This window comes from Acanthopagrus latus, chromosome 23 (genome assembly GCF_904848185.1).
Source record: "Acanthopagrus latus isolate v.2019 chromosome 23, fAcaLat1.1, whole genome shotgun sequence".
NCBI lineage: Eukaryota > Metazoa > Chordata > Actinopteri > Spariformes > Sparidae > Acanthopagrus > Acanthopagrus latus.
The window spans coordinates 21,228,776-21,255,241 of record NC_051061.1 but is presented as its reverse complement, the minus strand read 5'-3'; the positions used below and the strand labels follow the sequence as shown (position 1 = coordinate 21,255,241).

Genomic DNA, 26,466 nt, shown 5'->3' with positions numbered 1-26,466 from the left:
CAAGAAACGTTATCAAATTATGTTTTATTCATGTTTTACACAGCGTCCACATTGTTTTTGGAATCTACTTGATGACTTTATGCATGCAGGGGAAAAAATCAAACAAACAATACAAAAAACAAAACAAAAAAAACATGACATTTCTATGAATGAATCCATTGATCATCGCAATCACGACACAGACATTATGAAACAGTCACAAGGAGTGGATACGTTTTAACGGTGATCAAATGTAATGCAAGTATGACAACACACCACTCACTAAAACAAAAAAAACAACACATCTCTTCAATTAAATGTACGAATAACTCATGTGGTCAGAAAAACAGGCAGCAGAAAGAAAAGCACCCAACTAGTTACGGACAGAGTGATCCCAAACAAAGGCAACTCACTGGATCTTTGGTTTTTGATGAAGAACAGCTTGAGGCGCTCCTTGAAAGTGTTCTCATTCACATAGAACTCTACCTGCACCCTATGAGATGGATGGAGAGGTGGGCAGAGACAGAGAGAGAGAGAGAGAGAGAGAGAGAGAGAGGGAGATAAGGATAGCGCAAGAGCAAAAAAGAGAGCACGCAGGAGGCGCTGCAGGTGACTGAAGGGATGAAACACTTCTTCTATGAAGTCAAGACTGGATACAAAAGACAGGAAACAAGTGGTGGGCTGGGAGACAAAAGCGTAAAGAATAAAAGGTGGAGGAAGAAAAAGTGCACAATTGAGCAAATTGGAGATAGAGAGGGTGATAATGATTATTTGAACACTGAAAAGTATGGAAATAAGACCCCGAGTCTGGCTGCATTAAAGACTAATGGGTTTTGTAGGAAATGGTGTTCCCGCTTGTCCGCCTGCCCATAGGCCCAGACAGCTGCAGTCAGTCTCGTTATCTCCACTGATTAAATATAGAGCAACAAATTACTTCCCTCTGATGTTTCTGCTGAACATGGGAGGCCATAATTACTGCTCTTTCTCCCTTTCCATTCTGGCACCCTCCTGTTAGAGGGACACACACACCTACTGTACACACACAGGCCTCAAATACACACCTGCAGCGGGGTCATTAGGGTTATTAGACCATTCGCACGCCCATCTGACATGGACGCTCATGGAGAGAGACATGATGAACATGACAAAGAGACACTCTTCAGACAGCTCTTACATGTGGACAGACGCACAACCAGCAGGAGCGAGGGTGACTGTATTTCCTGTCTGACCACCTCAGGCGAGAATTCTCGGTAGCTTTCCTTTCATCCTATGGAGGGAAGAGTGGATGACTCAGGTTGCAGATGAAAAACGCCAGGCTCGCCTCGCTGGTGGTCTCCAGACAGATGAAAGAGAAGCAGAACAACTGCAATCTGTTCTCCTGTCTGCAGGAAGAGGAAGTGATGGTGGGGGGTTGCGGAGTGGAGGGAGTGGGGGTGGTGGGTCTTCCCAGGGTTCCGGAGTGACGCTGTAGCAGCAGCCCACATGTTCAGACACACGAAGACCGAAACCGACGGCGCACTTTTTCCAGCTACATTTGGGGCTGGGGGTAACTTTCCTCTTTGTTGCTATGGCAACACGGGATTCGTTGTCTTTTCCCTCCTCCTCTCACATGAGCAGATGTGGGCAAACACATACTTGTGAAGTGTGTTCAGCCATCGAAGCCGATAGCCTGCTTGTTGACGGTTCCTTTCTTTTTTCTTTTTTCTTTTTTTTTTTGTTGTTGCTCCAAGCAGCCTGTGAACAATAAGGCTTCTGCACACATGATGGAAAACAGACGGACATGTAGATACGCACAGATCTCAAGGCTCACAAAAGCCCAGGGGTGTGTAATTGCACGTTTGGTTATAAAAATGACTGTAGGAATTACTGGAGTGATGGGACGCCCTGCAGTATTTGTAGTCACAGACATTAAGGGAAAGCAAGAAAAGATGGTGTGTGCATGTGTATCCGTGTGTGGTGACAGCAGTCAAACGGTCAGTACCATGGTGGCAATAAGAGGAGGTCACCATTAACCCCTTTATCTAATGTAAATATTATCACTCATCCGAGAGGAAAAGCAGAGCTGGGAAGTAAGAGACTACATGGGATGAAAATAATGTCACTGTGCTAATCAGAAAGATTTTCCCTCTCGGTCCAAATCAAAGTTTGACTGACTACAAAGGGTTTATGATTGGAGGATGTAAGTGACCAGGAACAGAAAGTAACAGCAGTAAGAAAAATCAGACATCCGTGCTGCATCATGGTTTTGTGGTCTGTACAAGTTCGGGCAGTTAAAACTTCTTGTCAGTCAGAAGTGATTAGGACATTGTTTTCTCTTCAGATAAGAAAACATACTTATATAAGAGCTTCAGTGTTTATCTAGCACATTTCCAACAGCTAAGTGCAGCTGGGTCTGATGAGATCACTGCACATGCTTTTTAAAGCGCTCCGCAGTGGCAAATTCTGGGTTATCATCCTCATAACAAACCAAAATCTTAAGAGCTTTAATGTTCGCTTTCCCCTCAAGCTTATGTCCTTGTTTTTTTTTTACAACCAAATCCATTAGTTACTGCACTGCCACATCTTACCATGACAGTGTTTTTCTATCCTTTGCTGATTGTTCAGTTACTTATCGACTGGCTGTTTATTGTTTTAAGAAACTTACTCTCATATCAAGCCACCCATGGATTGCTTCATTCATCAAAGTCCTTAAACCCTCTCCAACCTCAGTGTAAAGAAGCTGTGATCCTTACCCAGGAGAAGAGGATCATTTCAGAGGTCATTTTGCCTGTGATGTGTTTCTCTAAGAGCGAGCTTTTCCACTTGAGTGTACAACAGCGGATGAAAAATAAAGTGGAAATATAGCCCAATAAAGAGTTGAGCTGTGGGATAGATTTAGAGTCGGGATCTTTAATCTGAGGGGAGGATGGGCTAGAAAAAACACATTAAAAACTCATAAAGTACATTATTTCAAAACAAAAGAGACACAAGCACATCACAGTGGCACCTCTGGGCAATAGCCAGATAGCAGCACCCCCAAGGAAAATAAATGATTAGGTAATTGTTGAGAAAAAACTGCTCTGGGATGCTGTTGTGCAGAATAAAAACACATGTCGCTGGATTAGGGGACAACTGCTTCAGAGTATCATATAAAACACACCAGAGAATAACCCTCAAAGAGGGTCCCCTCTCTTTCGGTCTGCTCTGCATACAGGTTTGTCAAACTCATTATTCTCAAGTATCTAAGATCACCTCACGGGCTTTAATAAGCAGGAAACAGCATCTTCAACTGCTGGAAACATGAGAACATGAAGAAAGGGGGCGCAGCATAGAAATTTAAAACCTGGGGAGCCTGGGGAGAAAATTTGCATTTGCGCCTTTGCATGTACACTCTGATAGCTGAAGTGTGAAAGACAGAGAGAGAGAGAGAGAGAGAGCAGACAAAAATACAGACAGATAAGTAGACACAGACAGATGGACGGAAAGACAGAGGGGGACATGCGGAGGAGGATCTTTGAGAGAGAGAGAGTTCTGAACCTTGTTCTCCTGCTGCTTCCACCCATGCCTGTGCTCCATAATGACACAGCACTGGCCATCTAATGACACAGTTGAAGAGACGAAAGAAACCCAAATCTATGCGTGCACAACAGCATTGGCTCATCACAACCTCCACACACAACCTCAGAAATACTATTCATAGCAGAGAAGCAGAAAAATAAAGGATAGAATTGAGGCGACCAAGGGAAACGTCTACCTCATGATAAGATCGGCAATATCAGTGTTTGTTGTATTTAATCAGTCCAGTCACAGATAAAATGTTGACAGGTGGCGTTTCTGCAAATCACTGATATGTTCACATTTGTACAGGTCATGGGCTACATGCTACGCTGACATTTCTACAAAACGTGCCATATTACGTTCAGATTACATATTCATCACCTGACGTTCATACTAGGAGGTGTAGGGGAGATGGTGGTGAAATTACAGGCAAGCCAGTAGCCACAGTTCAGGATGTCTTTTCAACAATTACAAGTGTGAAACCACTGGATATTGGTGTTTTTTCTTGGTGAGACCTTCGGGCAATTTCCAAACAGTGCAAACACACCAGCTATTTTTAACAAGATGTCTGGACATCTTGTCTTTGTGGCAACTGATACAGGTATTCTAAGTCTAAACACGTCCTCTGAACCTCTATGAAGTGTTTTTTTGTGCCTAAACCAGAACACAAGTTCAGCATCTTCACAAAAAATATTTGTGGTTTGCAGAAACACACATTGACAAGATGTCATTGCTGTTACTTAGTTTGGTTTAATTAATTAAAAGAAAGCAACAATGGAAATCAATATTTGGATTATTGCTTTGGAAAAAAAGTCATCAATGATAAATATTTTGCCATGCTGTATTCTTTATATTTACATGCTTGTAACATTAGTTAAAAGATAATAAGCCCGCTGATTAGACTATAAACATGCTTTAATTATAAAAACATCATAATAATTTTTATTGTTAGATTAAAATACTTCATTCAAAGCAAGAAATATGTCTTATTAAGGGTGTTGCATTTATTTATTGTTTTAAATATGATTATCACGAAATACAGTGTTACTTAAAATGCTGTAAGGAAAGAGAAAGAATGAATCTTAAATAAATAAAAAGATCTCTCCTTGATTGTTGCTGCCTGTCAATCTACACTCTCAGCAGTATGCATAATTTTGATATGTAAACAAGGATAAATAAGTGTCCAGGTATTTAAATCCCAAACCATTTTATGGAGAACTGCTAATTACCATCAACCAGTTTGAAGCTTATCTGTCAGCACACTGTATTTCTTGAGGATGTATGGATGAAAATGAGACAAGAGTCTGAGAAAAGAGGGCACATCTTAAAGAGCGAAGAAAAAGCAGGACACACAAATGAGAGCAGGAGAAATTCAATAGGATAACAAGAGGAAAATAAATTGCACATCAACACTGGGTCACTCTTACAGCTTTACAGGAAGGCGAGGTGTTCACCGCTTCACCCAGCCAACGGTTGACAGGACAGCATGTCCCTGACCCAGATACACAACCATCACACGTATCAGAAAATGAAAAATGAGAGTACACATCCTCGCTAAAGACAGAACACTTCTGCCACATACGGATTTAACACTTCATTGAAAAAAGCCAGAACTTAAATAATAACGATGGCTGATACCTTAATAGTCTCTTTCTCTCCTGTTGGAATAAAATATAAGGAATATGTGTTGTGACCGATTTATCTACCATTTTATCCACTGTGCAATAGTGGTAGACGATCAGACCAAAACATAATATCACAATGTATTTAATTGGAATCAAGATCCAGCCCACAGCCACTGAACAGAGGAAAAGAGCCACAACAACCTCTTTTAGCAGCTAATGTTAGCACAAAGCACACAGCCCCTGAACTGCAGAAAAGAGCCACAACAACCTCTTTTAGCAGCTAATGTTAGCACAAAGCACACAACCCCTGAACTGCAGAAAAGAGCCACAACAGCCTATTTTAGCAGCTAATGTTAGCACAAAGCACACAACCCCTGAACTGCAGAAAGGAGCCACAACAGCCTATTTTAGCAGCTAATGTTAGCACAAAGCACACAGCTTGACCAGTAAGGAGTAACTGTCGTGCTGGTTGGCCTTTTCAGACTGAAGTTTGTCATGACTGCTGTGTTTATATGAATATAGTTTTTTAACCAAGTTGTTTATTTTATATATCTATTAGCTTATTAAATGTAGCAAACTAGTCACTTACATTTCTCCCGGCTGGTCAGCAATAGCTAGAAAGCAGTCGGTGTCTGTGTGTCAGGCAGTGAACATTCATGTGTTACAGAAGAGCAGTTGTAGAGGCAGACCTGAAGAGAGGGGATTGGATTTTTCGGTTGGATACTTTCAAAAATGTCTGAAAAGTAGATTATGGAGAATTTCAAAATGGATCATGATCTGAAATCATCAGTTCGCCCACTCCTACTGTAGATACGTATGACGTACGCGCATCTATCCTCCTACAGTATCTCTTTCTACCACACTAGCCGAGGTAAAGCACAACAGGGAAATGACAGCCATCATTTACAATGAGTATGTCATGTTTCCCACTGTATATTAACAGTAAGGAAGTGTGCACTGTAGCTGTTACTCAGAGCTATTTCCTGAACAACCCTGTGTTGTCATGGATTCAGACTTTCCATACATCATCAGTGGAAATGCTCCAGCCATTCCTCCCTACTGCTCCCTGACGTAAACCAGCCTCGCCTCATCCTCTCCTGAAACGATCGTTCACTATTTATTGCTTGGAGGAGGATATGCTGACACATTCATGTAGTCTCCTTTGTTTACCTGCAGGAGGCACAAATCACAGTTCCATCAGTTCCTCTTAACTGTTGAATTCATGGGAAAAACATGGGTCCACGTGTGTCTTGCTAATAAACTACCCTTTCATCTCTAAGTGACGAAACACAATATGGCTTAAATTGATGTGCGGCTCTATCAAAAGCCACCCAATGACATTCTATCTCCCTGTTCATTCAGATTACATTAGCCTCAGATGTGCGCATTTGATCAAATAAACGTGAGATATCAATCTGTTTCAACGTCATCTTCAAATCACCACATTCAGGATGCCACGCATGACGCAAAACCAGCGAAACATGAGAGGAATCTTCTCTGTCCTCTGGTGTCTCTGGAGCTTCTTGGATTCCAAAGTCCTGCAGTGTATTCAGCTAACACACTTTGGGAATGAGGGAGCTGCGATCAGTGGACAACTGTGTTTGTGATCCCCACACAACAGCGTGGCACCGCAGCTCCCTGCCCCCACTCTGATGCCATTGGGCCTTTAAGCAACATGGCCCAAGTGCTCAGACACATGCTAGTCGGCCCCATGGCTGTGTTAGTTTCCACAGCAGGAAGGCTCTTAAGTGTTGACAGTGCTTTTCTAACCCAACGGCTGGTTAGGAACTTCAATAAGTAGCTTAATAAAGCCCAGTGGTAAAAAAAACAGCTGTATAAATTAAAGAACCATCAGTCGAGATAACCACTGACCAATGACTCTGTTCTCTCTATGTCCTCAGGCTTTTGCTCGTCCATGATAACAATGAAAAAAGATAATATGTCTCTGTGTGTATATATATATATATATATATATATATATATATATATATATATATATATATATATATATATATATATATATATATATATATATATATATATATATATATATATATATATATATAGTCAATACAGGGGATGCTGGAGTTCAAGGAACAAAGAATTAAATTTAATATACTCTGATTGCCTTCAGGTAGTATTTTCTCTGTATTGTGCACAAAGAGAGCGAGGGCTCATGTTCACCTGGCATCACACGCACGTTGTTCTCTGCAGCAGGATCATGCCCAGACTCATATAAGCCCTCCATCCTCCCACTTCGCCCTTTCTTTTGATCTCAAATGGACCATTCTTTAATGTTCGGGCCTAGTGGCAACATGTCCTCTTCACTAGTATTAATTAGGATGTTGTTTTTATAAGCTTTTTTCTAATTAACAGAAGGGGACATTCGTCAGGCCTGATGCTCGGTTTCATTCGCCTACACCACCGTTGGCGCCCAGCTTTCCCGATCGACTATTTCAGGCCCTCCAATTAATTTCCATTAGTAACTGGGTTCCTTTAAGTTAATTTCAATTTGTCTCTGGCAGACTGATATGACTGTGAGGTGAAGCACATGACTCACAAAAGAAGTTATGAGGTCTTTCTCACCCAGCCTCATATCTGATCAAATCACCTTCACAGTGAGTTCAGAGTGACTCTTCTCATCATACCAGCCATTTGTATTTTAATAACCACCCTTGATGCCAAGTCTCAGGCTCTGCAGTCATGATGCATAACGCAGCCACGATTCTACAATTCTTGACAGAGATAGCTATCAGCTTTTCAAACCGTCTTATTATCAATAAGACTGAAACTTACATGAGCCCTTGGAAGGCTGGTTAAAGGACTCTGGCGTTCACATTATAGTGAAGTCAAAGCATATAATGGGCATGAATATCGACAATATTGATGGATTATGCTCTACACTGGCCTTACTAGATTAAGGCTTGACTGGAAGAATTAAGGGGGAGGGAAAGGGAACAGGAGCATGGGGGAGAAAGGCTGGTGGAGAGTCGAGACAGAGAGATGAGGAAGATTTGGAAGCGACAGCCGATGACAGATTGTTCTGAGGACAAAAGGCTGTCATTTGTATGATAATCCTAGACTCTGAGGAAAAGCTCCCATTGAGGCTTTCTATTGTGGAGCAATGGAGACGCTGTTGTATTTCGTTTTACTTCAAACAAATTAGGCAGAAGCAGAGCCGTGCTGGAAGTCGTGTGTTTTTGAAGGCTGTTATGAACAAGCCATCTACTCTGCATTGCTGGAGCACAGTAATTGCAGCACATTAAGCCAAAAAATTCAACCCGTTGAGAATTCTCACACTGTAAAAATGTCTGACAACAGCAGAGATAGGAAGATGGGGGTGTTTCGGTGAACACAAAAACGCTATCTTTACAGATTTAGGAAAGCTACAAGTGACTTCCACCGGTGTTGATTCTGTGGAAGAGCAGTTCTCCATCGACTCCTGTCATAAAGATCTTTATCTGGCTTTTGTTTCGGAAGTGACTGTAAGAAAGACATTCATATTTGTATTAGTTTTTTTCTTTTGTAAACACAGCTGTTTGCAGGATGAATTGCTATGAGCTAACCCTATCACCCCATCACTAAGAAACTGAGACTGTTCATAATCATTTAAAACTCTTTGTAGTGTGTTTAATCAAGCTGTGATAAAATTTACACAAACTAAAAGACTACTGCTAATATCAAAAAACATCCAAGAAGAAATCAGGTCTTGATATCATGTTTATTTTAGCCAAAAAACCAGACAGCTCCTTTGACTGGTAAAATCCTTGTCATCAGCCTGCCAAAGATCGGTATTTAATTGTTTAGTCATCTGGCATTTCCTCAAAACAGAAGCCTCTGACTCACCACCAAAAAAATAAATTAAATAAATGGTGTCAGTGTATTCAGAACTGTGTCGTTAAAATCTTCCCACTTCTCCGTCCTTGACACATTTCTGTACCGGCAGGACATACATTCACTTACTGATCAATTATCAGGCGCAACCCTGAACTTACTCAGATAGAAGATAATTGGCAGCTGTAACCAATCTTTTAGCAGCAGACAGCTATTCAAACACTGTTCCGGGGAGAAAGCTTGTTTCAGTCTGTACAACAAAAACAGAGCCAAATTTAATCTCTGTTTGTTCCAATTTGACATACAAATAGATACAGCCACTGCTGGGTTGTGGAAGACAACTTCTAATTGTATTTGCAGTTTTTAATATTTTACCGCATGAAAAAAAGCACAATTCAAATTAAACCATGAAATATTTATAAATGTACACTGGAGCTGCAGTGCCACAGGGCAAAAAAAATTAAAATAGAAAATACATATACTGCTAGAGGAGGAAAAAGGAGGCACCATAGATACCAGTGATAGTACTAAGTGGGATAGGAGATGTGTAAAATAAATTATAAAATCAATTGTTGAAAATTGCTTCATCCAAGAGCCTTTCAACAGCTTCAGCAAAATGCATTCCACCAGGTTTCAGGAGAGTGCTTGAGAGGGGGAAAACGTCGTATTATGGCACTTCAATCAGAACTAAGATGTATGGAGGAGCGGGACGGTGGGGGTAGGAGGACAGGAAGGCCCACAGAGGATGACAGAAGAGGGATTATAGGGCTCAATAATGTTAGTTTTCCCAGAGCGGACTGTCCCCATATGTGTCAGGGAGATAAGTTATGCATGCACATGTTGACATTTTGATTAGTGATACTGTATGGAGTGATCTGTGCACCTGAGCTCACGGGGCCGTTTGGTTCTTTGGGGATGCTGCTTTAAAGGCTACTGCTTACATTAATGGACCATGGCAGATAAACTGTGTGTGTGTGTGTGTGTGTGTGTGTGTGTGTGATTCTGCTGTAATTAAGCTCTCTGTCACTATTAATCAAAGCTTCTGCTTTGCTTCTAATCAGTCCATTTTATAGCGACTAATTCTCCCGGGCACAGAGATCAACATCTTGACCCAACCTGAGAATCGCTCTCTTCTTCCTCTCACATTCTTTCAAGCGCCTGACGTTTGTAGATGAAAGCAGTGTTTGCATTGACACACACACACACACAGAGTGAGTTTGAGAGACTGGCAAACACACAGTTCCACACATCAGAGATACAAAGGGCTAAATTTCTATTTTGCTGGATACAATGCTCATAATTGAGATCTTCTCTCTATGTGGAGCAGGCAGCTCGGGCACACTGGCTGCTCCACGACAAAACAAATGTAACATGCGCAGCCCACACAAGTTTTATTTGAATCTCAGTACCCTTTAAAGCTCTTAAAGTGATTGACACCGAGATATCTTTGAACACTCATCCACATCGTGCATTTTGAGGGTATTTCACTGGCACTGACACACAAACACAGTCCTCTCAAACTGCCTCAGCAGCATCCAATACAACACAAGCAATCACAGCCACACTGTCACTGAACTGTACGCCTGTTTTTGTTTCTGTCACATCAAAAGATCAAGTCGTTGTCAACCGTCTTCAAGTTTCCTCATCTCTGTTAAAGACTGAGGTGCCTGGACTACAAATAGTCATTTCTTTTCTTCCAAGAAACAGGCAGCGACCCCTGTCACTGAACCTTTGTAATCAGGTGAGTGAGGTCACACACACACACACACACACACACACACACACACACACACACACACACACACACACACACACTGCACTCTGGTTTGGAAACATTAGTCCTTGGGCAATAGCTGACAAATTACAGAAGGCCAGAGGAGCACAGCCGGGGCGAGCAGGCCTGCGTCGGCCTCAGCTGTACAGAACATACTGGGTTTCAGATTCACAAGAACATTGCATGATTTATTACAAACAATGGAATGATGCTTTTTGCATAGTTTCAACAATATGACATGCATTATAGACAGGACTTTATGTTAACATGCAGCACTGCCTCAGTAATAAACCCTTCCAGTGACTGGACTTTGATTGATCTCTTCCACGCTTTCAGTCGCAAGATTTGCCAGTTATCGGATTTGAAACAGCCACTCAAGTCCACAAGTGTTTCAGTCCCAAAGCCAACCGAGCAACAAGAGACACCAAGCGTGAAATGGAGGTGAGCGTTTTCTATTAGGGGGCATAATGAAAGAGCCAAATTAAGCAATGCATATCTATAGCACGTCGAACTGCCCTGTAAATGGAGTGTAAGCAAAGGTTAATTGCCAGTTACAGAGAGCACCCACTTGAAATTGCCTGTGCAGGTGGCAGGCGGTTCACTGTAAAGCGCAGGAATTATGACATGAGGAGGATCATAAATATCCAACTGTACGTTCACCTCACTGGCTGCTTCCTCATTTCCTTCCTGCTCGATGCAACCAAAGGAATTTTCTCTGATGTTCCAGATATGTACCTGTAAGATTTGCTCCTTATACGACATGAAAATTAATTTAAAAAAGAAATATTCCAAAATTAATATTTCATTTCTCGTTCTTTGTCGAGTGTGTTTCTGTTATCTGTATACTCATCTGTAAAATGCCTTTATGGGATATATAGATCATTAGCAGGATTAGCAACGTTCGCCGCTGCGCACTCAAGCAACAAGGAAACCTGTTGCAGCCTCCATAACAACAGAGCTGCACAGCTGGCAGTGAATTACTCCAACACACTCATACCCCAGAATCAACGAGATCACAGAGGGGAACAAATAAGTACTTTCTGCTATTTTTTTTTGTTGTTGTTGTTTTTAGACAAGGAAGGTGCTGTGATGCTCTCATGGCTCACAGATGCGCATCGGATTCGGCGCGCCGTGCGTAAACGATGCAAGCAGCTGCATCCTTACCTGTCGTCGGTCTGCCAGTCCCCGAGCAACAGGTCTCGGAACCGGTACCGAGGGGGCAACGGGAGCACCTCCTTCTCCAGTTCGACCATGGTCCTCCTCTATAGAGCCCAGAGGGAGAGATATCACCGCAAACCGCACCTCCACACCAAGGAGGTGGATCCCCCAAAACCAACTCCGTTCCTCTTGCTTCTGCTATTCAAAAAGGAGATCAAAAACCAACACATTGATACACCTCATGGCATCGTCTTCGACCTTTCCCCCCGTCAATATTAAAATCAACTTCTGTCGTCTGTTGGCTCCCGTCACAATGCAGCTCTACTTTTGCTCCCGCCGAGGCAACAGGTCGAGGATGTTCATCCGTCGGTGCGTATAAGGGGAGGCTCCACTTTCACACTGACAGCTGGAGAGCAACTGGTTGTCTCTCTCCACACCAGCATCCTCCCGGGCTAAGCTACGCATGGACGCACTGGCTGCAAATGTGTAACCAACCGTCACACTGTGGGCTTCTGTTGCGACGACTTTTCATTTTCACCAATAACCTAAAAAAAAGAGCATCGATCACAAAAACAAAGGCGTTTAAAAAAAATTAATAATTAATATTCTACAAAGAGCGGTGTCCGTCTACACGCTGCTGAAACCCTGCATGATAATAAAACTGACACACACACACACACACACACACACACACACACACACACACACACACACGATGCCCAGATATTTCTAGCTGACTTCTGTTGAGACTTGTGCGCATCTCAGTCGTGAGTCTCAACAGCGCTCAAATTTACGCCTAATTTTCTATTTCTGCACGGAGACTTTCTGTAATGTTAACTGGGCTTCTATGAAAATAAAATAATATGGAGTTATAAATCTTTTTTTAAGAGTCAGTTTAAGGAGGCACAAATGACATGTTGGGGACCATCTTGCTGAAATATACATGAGAACACATCCAGTTTATGTTATTAAATCCTGCTGACTGTTTCTCTGAGTGCTGTTAAAAATACACAGTGGAAGCAAAAGATTAAAGAAAAAAAATCTCTTCTCATCACAAATAACCATAATACTGTCATTTATATAAAAAAGTTACAATCATTACTTCAATCTGGAAGCTCCTCTGAATGTGGGCTCTCCATGAAATACAATAAGAAGTCACTTTTTTCAAAGCAGAACTCCTCCTATGAATAATTAAGTTGGCTATACTTATAGTGAAGAGAATAAGCACTTGCAGCCAACCCATCATAAGTGTTGTAGCACTTCACTGCTGTGCTGGATGTTTGTTTGCCCGCCACTCAATACATGTCACAGATTTAATCCTGTAGAGCCTGTGGTCATGACAGAAAGCTGTAATGAAATTCAAATGTGGCACTCCAGAGGACTGTTGACTCAAAGCCACAGGCACCAGGTGTTATTTAAATTAACTTACACTGATTAATATTAATCACCCACAAATGGGGCCTTGATAAACCAGCACCTCTGGAAGCACTGAACAAAAACCTCCTAAGAGACTCAAAAAGGATTACTGCCAAATGAAATGATGAGAAAATGAGGAATGACGACAGATAACAATGATTTAAAATTACCTCGATGGATGCTGACTTTAGGTTGTGAATCATTCTGATAACATTTCGGATCATACGTCTAATCTCACTGTAATAAGGTTACTTTGTGCTAAGAGAAAGCTGAACTGCTGTTAACTCTGTTAGAAAACTTATACAGCATAATCACTCAGTTTCACTGTCAGTCTTGGCTCTAGTTTTGTCTATTTTGCCCTCTGGTGGTCAACATGACACAAGCACACAAATCTGTAGCGAGCTTCATTTATCAGTTTAAACAGTTACAGCTGACATCTACCAGTCTGTTAGGATGTGGGTTAAAATACCAGAATACATATGCATGTATTAATATTGTGCCTGTGGCAAAAATGAAATACCTCTTTAATGTACTGAGGCACAAAGAAAATAAATACAAAAAGAGGCTGACAGGAAGGCAAGACGTTTCATTTCAAGTGGGTGGGCCAACTGTGTAGCCATGGTAACAACACAAAACTGTCTGAGCATATCGGAGGAGATAGTTCATGTGTTTCAAACCTCATTTAAACCCCATTCGGTCTCACATTATGATAATGTGTACTATGAGGACAATTCTTGGAGGCTGAGTAAAGAAGGTTGTTGCGAAAAAGACAATCAGGCTTTCTCCCTTCAGATCAAAAGCCATCTTCTTCATCGCCAACAAAACCGGCGATGCATATACAAGTATAAACAAAGAGTAGAAAAAAAACAATCATCCATAAAAAGAGTCATTTAAAAAGATATAAAATCTCAGTCACTGTTTGACAGTTATACACCCATTTGGAGAGCAGCTGTGGTTCTGGTTCTACTCCAGTGTAACGTTGACGGAGGCGAGAGCGTCCACAGCCCAGCTGGGATACTGGTCACGAGAGGGAAACATTCGCTTCATGAACGTCCGTATAAACTCGGGGAATCGGCCTTCGATGATGCTCTGTCTCACAGAGCGCATCAGGGAGAGCTGCAAAGAGAAACGTTTGATGAATCCAAGTGAAAAAATGTAAATCTTGATCTCCGGAGGGAAGTCAACGACTCCTCTGCAACTTTAGAGTGAACGGGTCAACAACGGGTCAGCATCCTCACAGTAAACAGAAAGAACACTTATAACTATTTAGACATTAACATTTGGAACAGTTTGGATCGAAGTGGTAGAGTCAAAGCTCAACAGACCAGACAAAACTGACATCGCAACAGCCTCCCTGCTTGATAAAGAAATTAACATGTTGCATAATCAGACAGTATCTGTTAAGCTCTCTTTACGTGAATGTGATGTTTTGGGACACGTGTCACGAGAAGAGACCTTTCATTGTTTTGATAATGTCAGAGTAGCAGAGCAAGTTTGTACCACATTGGAGGTACAGAGAGCACAGAAGGATAAAGGCGAGGACACGATCTGAATTGTGTCGCATACATTTGTGAAGTTCTTTATCTTTTGTCAGATTTCTGTTGGAGCGATTAGACATTTGGGACACATTATGTAAGCTGATATCTCTTAATACTAACTAATAAACTGATAAAACACACTTATTGTTTAATTATTGTTTAATTCTATTCAGCTTTCAAGTCAAATGGGTTGATAGTGTGCAAAAAAACAAAAACTCTTGCTGTTTTGGTCTAAAATCTTCTGGAAGAAAAAACAATTTGCGTAAAAAGGTACTTTATTATGTTCATTGGTAAATTGCTTTTTTGTTTTTATTCAGTCTCTCGGTTCTGATATGATGTTGACTGTTAAGTGTCATTTCCAATACTGACCTGATAGGCGATGTTGTGGATGGTGATGTGATGCATGGCTGCGGTGTCACTCTTGAACAGAGCGTGGAGGTAAGCCCGACTGTGTCTGAAACAGACAGCAGGCTCATCAGTTACATTTGTCACCCAGTAATACGGTCCTGCAGCAGACTGTGTATGTCTAAACAATGGGTGCCACTGGCATCAAACTGCAGCACAAAATATACCTTTCCATACATTTAAAGCCTCTGCCTCTCCCAACACACTGCATTATTGCATTGTCTGATCAAAATAACCAGTTAAAGGGACAATCCATCCCAAAATCAAAAAATAATATTTTTCCTCTTACATCTTAATTGTCCATCAAGATTGTTTTCTAGAATTCAATGGAACAATGCGCATTGTGTGAGCTAAATCGCCAGGCTTAACTGACACAATAATCTCTGGTTTGTTCTTGAATTACCTCTTGCAGGTGGGACACTGGCAGTCTGGGTCTATGGGTTGGAGGTCCTTCGCATACTGTTTTTGTTTAACCTGAAGAGATCCCCAGGGCACCAAGGCAGAGCCAAACCTCTGAGGGAGGACAAAGATGACGGTCAGAAACACAGTTTCAATCTGTTTGGGAAATTGAATTCTATCTGCTAAATGACCATGGAAAAGTGATTATCTGTAAGGTGAAGACAGCTTACTGCAGTGCGGGTGGGGAACACGCAGTCAAACATATCACAGCCCAGAGCTACACACACCACCAAATCCACGGCATACCTGCAGCACATAAGGATCATACAATTTAAAAAAAAATCATGAAGCATGTTTAATGCCACAGTTCTCATGAGATATTTTCAGCAGAGAGGCAAACATACCCTACACCCATGAGATATCGAGGCTTATCTCGTGGCAGGTGGTCGGTGCTTAGTGTGACCATCCGCCAGAAGTCATCCTTTTCCTCTCCTCCACTCAGGCCGCCAATGGCAAAACCAGGAACATCACGTTTTGTCATTTCTACAGGAAAAAGACAAGATATCTAAAGCACAAGTTGACGGCCGTATCATCAGTCACTCACCGTCAAACTTGTTGGTTTACAAGACCTGACATTAACATGCACATTGCTGCCACTATCTTTGCACAAATATTTTTCCCTTTAACTTTTGACAGTACATATCTTTTATTACTGGATTCCTCTACACATCATGACACTTGAAGAAGTTACTATTCAAGCTGTCTGGAGGATATATGGAGTGATTGTAGTTAATATGGTGGCTCTAGATTATTTTAACTGGATTTTCAAGCCATTAAAACATGTTCTTAGGATCTATCGAAATATGTGCAATCCTCCAGCATGCTTGTAAAAAACAACTATTTTACCATCTAGACAGGCCTTGCGCAGCTTTGAATTCAACCCGCCCTGGATTATGGCAAAAAGGTTCTGTTTGTCTGGATTTTTATTGGCTGCTATGCATCGGTCCAGCCAGCGAATGGATCTGTGCATTGCCTCCTCCACCCGTGGTCCGGTCACGGTACTGCTGACCACGTCATCCAGCTGCATCATAATGTCTGACCCTGGAAGAAGACAGAGAAACATGGACATGGTCTTTCAGCCACAAAGAAATTGAGAGGAAGCTCCAAATCTTTATTACTTATTATTGATGCAAATTGGTTTACTCATTGCAGACCCAGACTGTTCTGTATGCTGATGGACTTCTCAGGACTTAGGAGAATCTCTTTGCCATCATACGGGGACTTGAACTTCACTCCTTCCTCGGTGACCTCCGAGAGTTCCACAAGAGACACCATCTGAAACCCTCCGCTGTCCTTTAAGCAGAAGAAAGTGAGTTTAAAGATCACCTACCTCTTGTACATTTGTGAATATAAAATATCTCCCCTTGCATTTAACTATTTTGTTGTCTGTGATTGATTGGTTTAGAAAAAAGCTATACTCACTGTTAGCAGATTTCTCTTCCAGTTCATGAACCCATGCAAACCACTGGCTTTCTCGATCAGCTCTGGTCCCTGTGTGTGGCAGAGTTAAAATGGAAAAGCACATTCTCAAGAGAAAACTTATGAAGTCAAATGAATAACAAGGAAAACAGCACTGCCATCAGTGCAGCATTGCCCACCGGTCTCATGCCCAGGTGGTACGTGTTCCCCAGACATATCTGACACCCAAGACCTTCCAGCTGATCCACGGTGATTCCCTTCATAGTGCCTTGGGTACCGACAGGCATGAACACCGGGGTGCTGACGTCAGAATGTGGCAGTATAAGATCACAGGCTCTTGCTTTTGTCACCGGGCACTCGGCGATAACACACAGAGTGAGCGGAGAAGCCGCAGAGAAAGCTTTCTTCAGCGACATGTTGTTTCCTAACATATTTGAATCGGCTCCACACTCTGTGGTAGCAGCCATGTTGCGTTGGACACGTGACACGAACCAACTGACATTGACAATCGCGTTGACCAATCAGTGACGAGCTATTCGTTTCGAGCGTAGAACACGCCTTTATAGATATCCAATCAGAATGTGTTTTTCGCAGAATGGCAACAAAATCAGCCAATGAACAACATGGTTTCACAGACAAGAGGCGGGTCGTAGTTCACCGGTTTCGATCGGATGTCGTCTCCCCTGACCGGATGGTGTTTGTGTAGGAAGTTTTGTTTTGCGAGTTTTCCGTCCGTTTCGACTGACCGAGTATTGAGTTAATGCGCTTGAAAGAACACGGAATGATATTGGTGTGAATTGCATTACCGGTAACCGCTCAAGTGTTCAAGGAGAGAACAAAAGCCCGAGCTGTTTGAAGCGGCGGAACTCAACACTTCAGAGTAACCCGAGAGCACCTTGCTGCTAAGCTAACGTTACCTATATAGTTAGCGCGGCTAGCTTTAGCCTCTGGTCTACGTTGTGTTGAAGGGGCTCACAGAGCTAACGAAGCCATGGGGAACCGGGGCATGGAAGACCTGATTCCCCTGATTAACAAGCTTCAAGACGCTTTCAGCTCCATTGGCCAGAGTTGCAATTTAGATCTTCCTCAGATTGCTGTGGTCGGTGGACAGAGCGCTGGCAAAAGCTCAGTCTTGGAAAATTTCGTCGGCAGGTGAGTTACCACGACCAATTAAGTTAACCGTTGAGGTGACCTCATAGCTAATACGGTGTCTCGCGTGGTCTAACATAGTCGAACTGGGTATTTTATGTTCCAGCAGGTTTGATATGTTCGTTATCTCCACCGGTACGTAACGTCAGTGTTGAGCTACGCACTTGTCGTAAACCGGCGTTGATGGTGAAGTTGCTGCAGGTTCAACAACTTTACGTAAATGCGTCCTTTACGTGCCAAAACACACTGAGGTTTAGGATATTTTATTGCGAGAGCTCGTGTAGGCTTTCTTACTTTTGCGAGCACTCTCCAAACTATGATGTGTATAAATATGCTCTTTACTGTGGTGGGCTGATCCATTGTCATTTTATTACTCTTCACAATAATTGTACTTTCACAATAATTGTACTTTCTAAATACTATATATATATATATATATATATATATATATATATATATATATATATATATATATATATGTATATATATATATATATATATATATATATAAAACACACTGAGGCAGGCGTCCGCGGCATCATCTTCCTCCTCTGAAAGTGAGAGAGTGCTTAAAGTGAAAATTTCGCTGCTTTATTTCAGAAATCACAGTGCAGTTGATCTTGTTTTGTCATTGTCTGTTTGGCTCCAGCTCTGAATGGGAGTGCTTTCCTGTGCTTCCAGTTGTATTTCCATGCCACACCCAGAAAACCCCACAGAGGTTATATTTACAAGTGATTGTCTGCAACTCACAGCTCTTGATTTGACTTGTATTGGGTCATAGGCTTGTGTTGTTAGATAAGTGTTTTTATTTATATGAGAGGGTAAAAACATGTCATTGAGAAGGCCAGTGGAGTTAAGTAATAGAGGCGGAGCTAAAGGATGTACATTTTGGTCATGCATCATTTTTTACTTCAAAGTAGTATTGTTCAAAAGTGTGTCAGTTCATTGCACAAAACAAGCTCACGTCTGTAGCAGACACAACTTCCCGTAGCAGCTTCCTCTTTTGTTACCGTTTCTGTCCAAATTAAGGAAATGGTCTTGATGTTTCTTCATTCTCTGTGGTGTGAAGGTCAAACTATGGAGCTCCTCGCCGGGTTGCATCTGTTGTCCTCTCCCACATCAGCAGTGAGTGAGATCACCCTGCAGATAAGGAAACAAAACAAGCCAGTTGAAAGCAGCTTGTTTAGCAGGTTTCCACCCTATTGAGAGACACTCCGTGTGTGTGTAACCCAGCCCGCACAGTGATCGCACAATCACACACATGCATGCAGGCCGCCCAGCTGAAGAGGAGGAAGAACATAGGATATTGAGATGGAAAGCAGACAGGCCTTTGGTAATAAACACGCTAGTGAGCTCATTTCTTAACTTCTCTCGGGCAAGAACACACGCAGATTAGACTACCACTCAGTGTACATTAATTCAGACGAGTGGGACTTTGCACTGTGAGAGCACCTGACACACATCAGCTGTAATTATCATGAGACATTTCGTGGCGACGTCAATTTCATTATGTGTGCAGACCTTCCACTGTCTTCCTGTTGACAGGGCAAACACACACCCATGTGTGGAAAAGTTAAACAAACACAATGCAGATTTGCTATGGCGCATATACGTATACATGCTCGTCTTTTCTTCTAACTTTTGAAGTGTGTGTCAGTAGTGCACTTTAGTGTTACCCACCTTTTTTATCCAAAAGATGGAAAGTACTGTGGCTATTCTGTATTCCTGTTGCTTCTGTGAAGGTGAACTTGTTGTACTACAATGTGGAACAGTAAAAGTCAAAGTCAGAGCTAGAAGGTGGAGTCACTATAGCAGCAGGTGGGGGTGACTCATTGTTGATATAAGGGCTTGTTTGAGCTCATTAGCAGCCATTTTTTCCATCATGTGCTGGAGAAAACAATGAAGGATAAGTGTTGTAAGACAATTGATTAGCAAATTCTCTGTGGAGACACAGACTTGAACCTTGAGCAATTAGAGACTGTCAGTACTGATTACTCCATGGTTTTCCCAGTCGATGATGTCTTCTGTTATGGTGAGGACCGTGATGTGTGTGAGAGCCTGGCTTCATCCTTGTACCCCCAGGCTTGCAAAAAAAAAACTGTTTTCCTTTCTCTGGCACCAAGGACAGCAGAAATAGAGTCACTTGGTGCTGGGAAGAGGCAAATTTCAGACCACAGAATCTATGATTCAGTCACAGTGTAAATGCTCCTCCTTTTGTCTTCTGCCTGAACTCCACATTAATGTCATGATCAAGTGGCTTCACTTACTGCTTCACTCTCTATAACTGGCAAACTTTGTGCCATCATGATATGCACGTCTGTCGTTGCTTATGTTCTGCTTTATATTTCCTGGCTGTGATGGAGGGAGGAGGGCAGGGCTGGACCGTAATTTATGTGTAGTTGTCACACTTCTGATATTCAGCCCCGGCCGGTCAGGGGAAATTGAGATTTTTCACTGTGCTGTTTTGACCCATCTTGGAGATGTGATTTTGGCATTGGTTCCCTGCAAGTTACTTACTGGAGAGCTGGCTGGCATGCATTCTTTGCTAGACAGAAGCTAATCAGATCACTCTGGCTCAACAGCCTTGTGTATTTGTGAATGTTTCTGGCTTATGGTAGGGGCATGTGTATATGTGTTGTTGCCTTGTTGGTATGCAGGCTTGTCAGTTGTCATCAAGATAAAATAAAAATTAAAAAAAAGGGTTAGGTCACACTGAATTAACGTGTTAAACACCAAAGGTGCACAATAACACAGAAAAAAACTGATCTAGGCAGTTGTAGACCAGGACCAGTCCTTAGTTCTATGAGGTGAAATGACTGTTTTTGTCAACAGAGTCTGGTGACAGTGAAGAGAAGGAGAGATATTATGTTTGTTTCTGTTTAAACAAAAAAGATCTCCCTCATCAACAAAAGGTTCTAATGTTGTCTGATGCTTAGAATAACAACCTCAGCCTGCCAGTGGCCAAAACTAGCACTTTTAGTGGATGTACCATAATAAGCACGGTTGCCCTCAAGGGTAATGTTGCAGCTACTCGCAGGTTTGGGTTGAGGTTTGTACCAATTTCAGGGTTTAAAAATACTCTAATCACCTTTTCAAGTTTTTGCTGAGACATTAAACGTACATTAATTGTGCATTCATTACATATACTTAAATCTGCTGTAGACTTTTTTAGGTGTAATTACTATTTCCCATAACAGATGCAGGTCTAAGTAATCACTAAAGTTACGGCTGTATGGCACTGATATTATGCTTGCTTATACAAAATAAACATTATCAGTGTTATGAGTTATACACATGCTATTTGTATGATAATTCAAGATTTCCACTGTGAAATCTGATTGGCATGGATATCTTGTGAGAAAAGCAAGCGTATACCCGTCTACAGCCACTGTTATGTGTACATTGTAGAGCTTGTTAAAATCTCCAGACTGATCCCGTTCTAGCCACTCTTGATCAACAGGTTATATGACACCAACAGCTGCTAAAATGAACAAAGACGTCAAAAGAATACTCAGGATTTTTTTTAAAAATCTTACAAGATGATGAGAATAATAGATTCTGGAGACAAGAACTTGATTGTAGTACATTTGCCAATTTATGCAGAATTACATTTCTCTTCACTTTTCAGTTTTCTGTGACTGGCTCGTCTGCAGTTTAACGCATGCCTTATTGGATCATCATTAACCCTTACATTAGAGATGATGATCAGACCTGTGTCTCCATTCTAGGCTGTGGTGGGATGTCATTGCCCCCGGGGAGAGAAAAGACATCATATCTAGCGCTGCAAGCTGGCCTGGGTGGAGGTTTTTATCAGATCTGTGCAAGTAAACGACTGAGAAACCAGGAGTTTTTAAGGTGTGGACCAGTTGTCCTAATTTTGAGACTGCATCGTGGTTAAAAACTTTTCCTTGTTAAAAACATTTTTTTTTCTGCGTTGCTCTAATACGACCAAATATGACAATTTTAGCGTCTTGAATACCTATTTGATGAGAAGTGGCATTAAATCCATTGCTGGCCTTCTCCATTTGTAACAGCAGATTACTTTTTAGAAAAGTGGCATGGATATATACATATATATGTATAAAGGAGTTTGAACAGATATGTCCAGAAGTTTGGATGCTTGTGTGGAGCACAGTGGACATCCCTGTGAGGAAGAAGCTCAGACAGCCAAGTGACTGAGAGCAAAGGGATTTTCCATTGAGCACTTGGATTTTGGTAGTGCTTGTAAAGGCTTTACTCCCTAGCGATGCGTCTTGGTACCCTCAGTGACACAGTGTGGTGGGGGAATGCGGGCAGCCATAATTATATGTTCATTGCCACACCAGAGGCCCATGGGATAAGTCCCATCAAACCACAGACACATTTCTATGCACTGCACCCTCCCGTGAGAGTTCTCCATGACCTCAGAGTTTCACACACCAGTTCCCATGTTTGAAAACGGGCTCTGCCAGGCCTCTGTAGACTTGAGGAAAAGGAGGATCAGCTGTGGGCTATGGCTCCTCGCAGTTGCTCTGCCAGTTTGAGGCAGAGGCTGTTGGGCAGTCAGGCAGGGGGAGGGGAGTTGGCTCTCCCGTTCTCCTCTTGCCCTACTCTCCCTTTTGCTTTCTCTTGAGATAGAGGGAGGGTGGCTCACAGACTGATGCTCTTTGCTCAGCGATCCATAATGCATGACACGATACACAATCTGCTCAGCTTCGTCTATCATTTACAGCGCATCAATAATGTAATCCTGGCCTCTTGCTTCTTTTCAATATGCCACTGCTGTGTCTCAGATTCTGTCAATGAAGACTGATTGGTTCAATTCTGCACTTATGTTATGAGGAGTATTTTTGAGCAAATGGTTAAACCTTTTTTTTCCCTCTTTATTTTATTGCAATGCCTCCTTGACCAGTTTGCAGCTTTGTGAGCCAATGATGTGACACTTGACTACTCAAAATTCAGTGAGAGTTTCCTGTAACTGAAGACCTGCATTAGTAAAGTTGCAGTAAGGCTTCACAATTAATTGAAGTAATCAAAATCACATTATGGCCAAGGGCAATACTCAAATTGCAAGAAGCTGCAGTTTTCTGATGAAGGTAAAATGTGTCACAAAACAGCATTATAATGAAGTAGCCTACATGTTTGGTACAGACCCTCACAAATGTCACATTATGATGTTAATAGTTGAGTGAATCATATCACGATTGCAGCTCTTTAACCATATTGTTCAGCCCAGTGCTAATAAATAATTAATAAATGCTAATAAATTGATCATTGTCCTACAGAGATGTCCTGAAGTACAAATCATTTTCTTCAGATGTTATAGCATGTGCTTCTTTGACCCCAGTGAAAAATCACACCCTTTTTTTCAGTAAAAATTAAAATGTAGAAGTTCTAAAATCCTGACTCATATCGCAATATCTATCCATTAATTGCAATTTTTTTTTTGCTTGTGGTTGAACAGTTTCTTGAGGATGTTATTCTTGCTCGGCCCTCTCAGCAGCATCTTACTGTCAGTCTCCACTCCCTCTCCCCCAGCCCGTAGCCATGTTGTTCTTTATCCCTAACTTTGTGCCTCCCTTCCTCCCATTCCTCATCCAGGCCTTTCTATACTGTCCGCCGTGTGGACAAATGCCTGCGTGCTCCTGCATTATGTGCATGACACAGCAGCAGTGCTGAACCACAGACCTGTGGATTTTTGCTGATGTAAGGAACGTCCAGAATGTTCCCCACTGTTGACTACAGTGTAGGAAAAGCAGGCAGCATGTAGCATGGTGGCTACTCTCTTTTCTCCTGTCCTGTGGCTGACACATTGCTTCCAGTCTGAAGTCAGAGGGCAGGCTGAGCACCACCATAGTCCCCTCAAAGCCTGTACATCTGGCCGTGGGGAGGAAAAGGAGAATGTGGGTTAGTGACATGCTCAGCTCTGCTTTGATTATTCCAGGTCTGAGGATGGTGATTGCCACCAGATGTAGTGTGTTTGCAGAGCAGCAGAGAGGCCTTCAGAATTGGGAGGGGAGTGCAGAAGACTAGGTGGAGTGTAATCTGAAGGCTGACTAAGCATATTTGGCCATGTAGTTAGACATTCCAGAGGTACCCTGTCACTTTAAGAGGAACACTGTGATAAAAGGTCTGATCGTTTCCTATGGACTGCAGCCTCAATAATGCAGTATTGCACAAATGGCATTAGTCGTTGTCTGTCGACCGTCATCTTCTGCTTTGTGCAATGCATTACATTGTGCAATCAAGTTGCTTGATGTTTGTGATCGTGACTGTGCACATAGCACAATGTCAAGTCTCAGGCCTGAGGCTAGTGTGGTTAAGGTGTTATCATGGGCGATATCTCTTATATTGACACATCCTGGGCTCACACAAAAGCTAGCTGATAGTCGGTAGCTGAAACATGGGCCTTGACTGTCCTTTAAACAGGCGGTAAATTGATTGTTCAACAAGTTTGTTAATTGAAAAACACCACAAACCTTACAGCCAGGGTAAAGTAATGTTGTTTTACATAGATCACCCTAAATTAGAAATTAAATCATCATAACTGATGACCCAGTGGGACATTTTTACTGGTATTAGCACGGGGTATAAAATGTTAATTTTGTGTAGAGAAACAATTTGCATCCAACTTAGGTTTTCCTAGAAACCTCTGAAAACTGCAAAATCTCCTCTGGCAAATAGCAAAACTGTGCATCACACCTGACAGGAGGTGGGGAGTGAGACAGACAGCCCAAAATCCAAATTGACCAAATCAGTATTTTATGGTTGAGACCTTGTCTGACAAAATCAATGTAAATACAGGTCGATGACATCAGCTGTTCACTGTGAACTGCTAGGTTGCTGTTTGACTACAGAAAAGGTTAGATAACAGAAAGTTGCCGGCTAAACGTTACGGCCACGCTGCCTCCGCCTATCACAGCCTGTTATACCTCTGTGGTCATCTACATTGTGTTCTTGATGAAGCTGAATTTACAATATACTTGCTCTTATTTAAACTTTTCCCGTTCGCTTGTCTGACAACAAAACGATTGTAAAGTTATTATTTGATCACAGCCCAAATAAAAACTACATGTTAACACGTGACAGCACTCTGGGAGACGCAGGGCTAAAAACTGAGAGAAACAACACATTTAACTGGCTGGCTGAACATGTGGTCCGAGGGGTTTTGTTTGAGGTGTTGCATCAACATGAGTGTCATTTGAATGTAGGAAATGTGTGAATCAAATTCACAGCATGGATTCATATTCCCAGAAACATCTCCATGGGTGCTGTCATAGTGACCTACTTACTCAATTATTTACTGTCTGAGGGAGCAGCTTTAGAGCAGATCATTATCACAGCCTGATAAGTTCAACATACAGAGAGACATGTTCAAGTTCATGAATTCAAAATGAACTGAAGTGAAGAATATTGTGAATTTTAAGTTGGAATTTCCCCACAACAGCCAACGAATATATGCATGAATTAATCTCTAAAGCTCTAATGATGACAGAAAATTACTTGGTCACATTTGATTTGTTGTGGCATGAAATCTGTGCCCGTTTTGTCCTATTGTTTGTCTTTCTTTCTTTCTCTTTGTCTCTGTTTACCCAACATGCCCCCCACTTGTGTTTATATCCTTCCTTTTCATATCTTTTTACTCCAGCAATCATGATATTTATTTTCCTCCTCTGTCTGTCTCTCTCCCTCCCTCAGGGACTTTCTTCCGCGTGGATCAGGCATTGTTACCCGGAGACCTCTCATCTTGCAGCTGGTCAACAATAAAGCAGGTGAGTGTAACGGCCCTGTGCACAGTCACATCGCTGTCTCCTTTCATCGCTGCAGTGCATATGGCTACTCTGCCACACTGCCTCAAGCTAAGCTCGCTGTCGGCTGTCTGCTACCTTCATCTCTTTAATTTAATATTCTATTTTTATCTCTCTCTCCTGCTGTTTCTCTCTCTTTGTCCTTTTCTCTGCCTTTACCCTCCCCTTGTGTGTTTCTTTGACCCTGTGTGTAGAATATGCTGAATTCCTGCACTGCAAAGGGAAGAAGTTTGTGGATTTCGAGGAAGTGCGGCAGGAAATTGAAGCGGAGACTGACAGGATAACTGGCTCCAACAAAGGCATCTCTCCCATCCCAATTAACCTGAGGGTTTACTCCCCACACGGTAATGGATGCTAATCTTGGTGTAAACACTTGTGCTATTTGG

At 42.0% G+C, this 26,466-nt stretch overlaps 3 protein-coding genes across 7 annotated transcripts in view; 1 reads left to right on the top strand and 2 right to left on the bottom strand.

Annotated features, from left to right (window-relative positions):
- Positions 1–13,575, bottom strand: part of LOC119013477 (potassium channel subfamily T member 2) — a 41,738-nt gene extending 28,163 nt beyond the window's left edge. For both annotated transcript variants that reach the window (XM_037088036.1, XM_037088037.1), the window contains exons 1-2: positions 11,914–13,575; positions 393–472 (exon numbers count right to left, since the gene is read on the bottom strand). In XM_037088036.1, the coding sequence (XP_036943931.1) occupies positions 393–472; positions 11,914–12,002 (169 nt within the window). In that variant the 5' untranslated portion in view covers positions 12,003–13,575. The remainder of the gene's footprint in view (positions 1–392; positions 473–11,913) is intronic.
- Positions 13,576–13,889: 314 nt separating this feature from the next.
- On the bottom strand, positions 13,890–17,765 carry qtrt1 (queuine tRNA-ribosyltransferase 1). Its single transcript, XM_037088046.1, has 9 exons — positions 17,324–17,765; positions 17,148–17,216; positions 16,880–17,018; positions 16,572–16,766; positions 16,070–16,208; positions 15,896–15,971; positions 15,670–15,779; positions 15,231–15,315; positions 13,890–14,439 (listed from the first exon to the last, which is right to left on the bottom strand). The coding sequence occupies exons 1-9, from the start codon at positions 17,609–17,611 to the stop codon at positions 14,287–14,289; spliced, it is 1,254 nt and encodes a 417-aa protein (XP_036943941.1). The 5' UTR covers positions 17,612–17,765; the 3' UTR covers positions 13,890–14,286.
- Positions 17,766–17,816: 51 nt separating this feature from the next.
- Positions 17,817–26,466, top strand: part of dnm2a (dynamin 2a) — a 29,889-nt gene continuing 21,239 nt past the window's right edge. For 3 of the 4 annotated variants that reach the window (XM_037088042.1, XM_037088040.1, XM_037088041.1), the window contains exons 1-3: positions 18,136–18,296; positions 25,971–26,044; positions 26,275–26,424. In XM_037088042.1, coding sequence (XP_036943937.1) covers positions 18,136–18,296; positions 25,971–26,044; positions 26,275–26,424 — 385 coding nt within the window. Of the gene's footprint in view, positions 18,297–25,970; positions 26,045–26,274; positions 26,425–26,466 lie in introns of all 4 variants that reach the window. The other variant, XM_037088043.1, reaches the window with a different exon arrangement.

Coding starts and splice junctions, on each gene's coding strand:
- qtrt1 (XM_037088046.1), bottom strand. CDS start 17,611: ATGGCTGCTACCACAGAGTGTGGAGCCGATTCAAATATGTTAGGAAAC. Junction 17,019..17,147: donor GGAAGAGAAATCTGCTAACA/GTGAGTATAGCT, acceptor TTCTGCTTAAAG/GACAGCGGAGGGTTTCAGAT. Junction 14,440..15,230: donor TCCACAACATCGCCTATCAG/GTCAGTATTGGA, acceptor TTCTCTTTGCAG/CTCTCCCTGATGCGCTCTGT.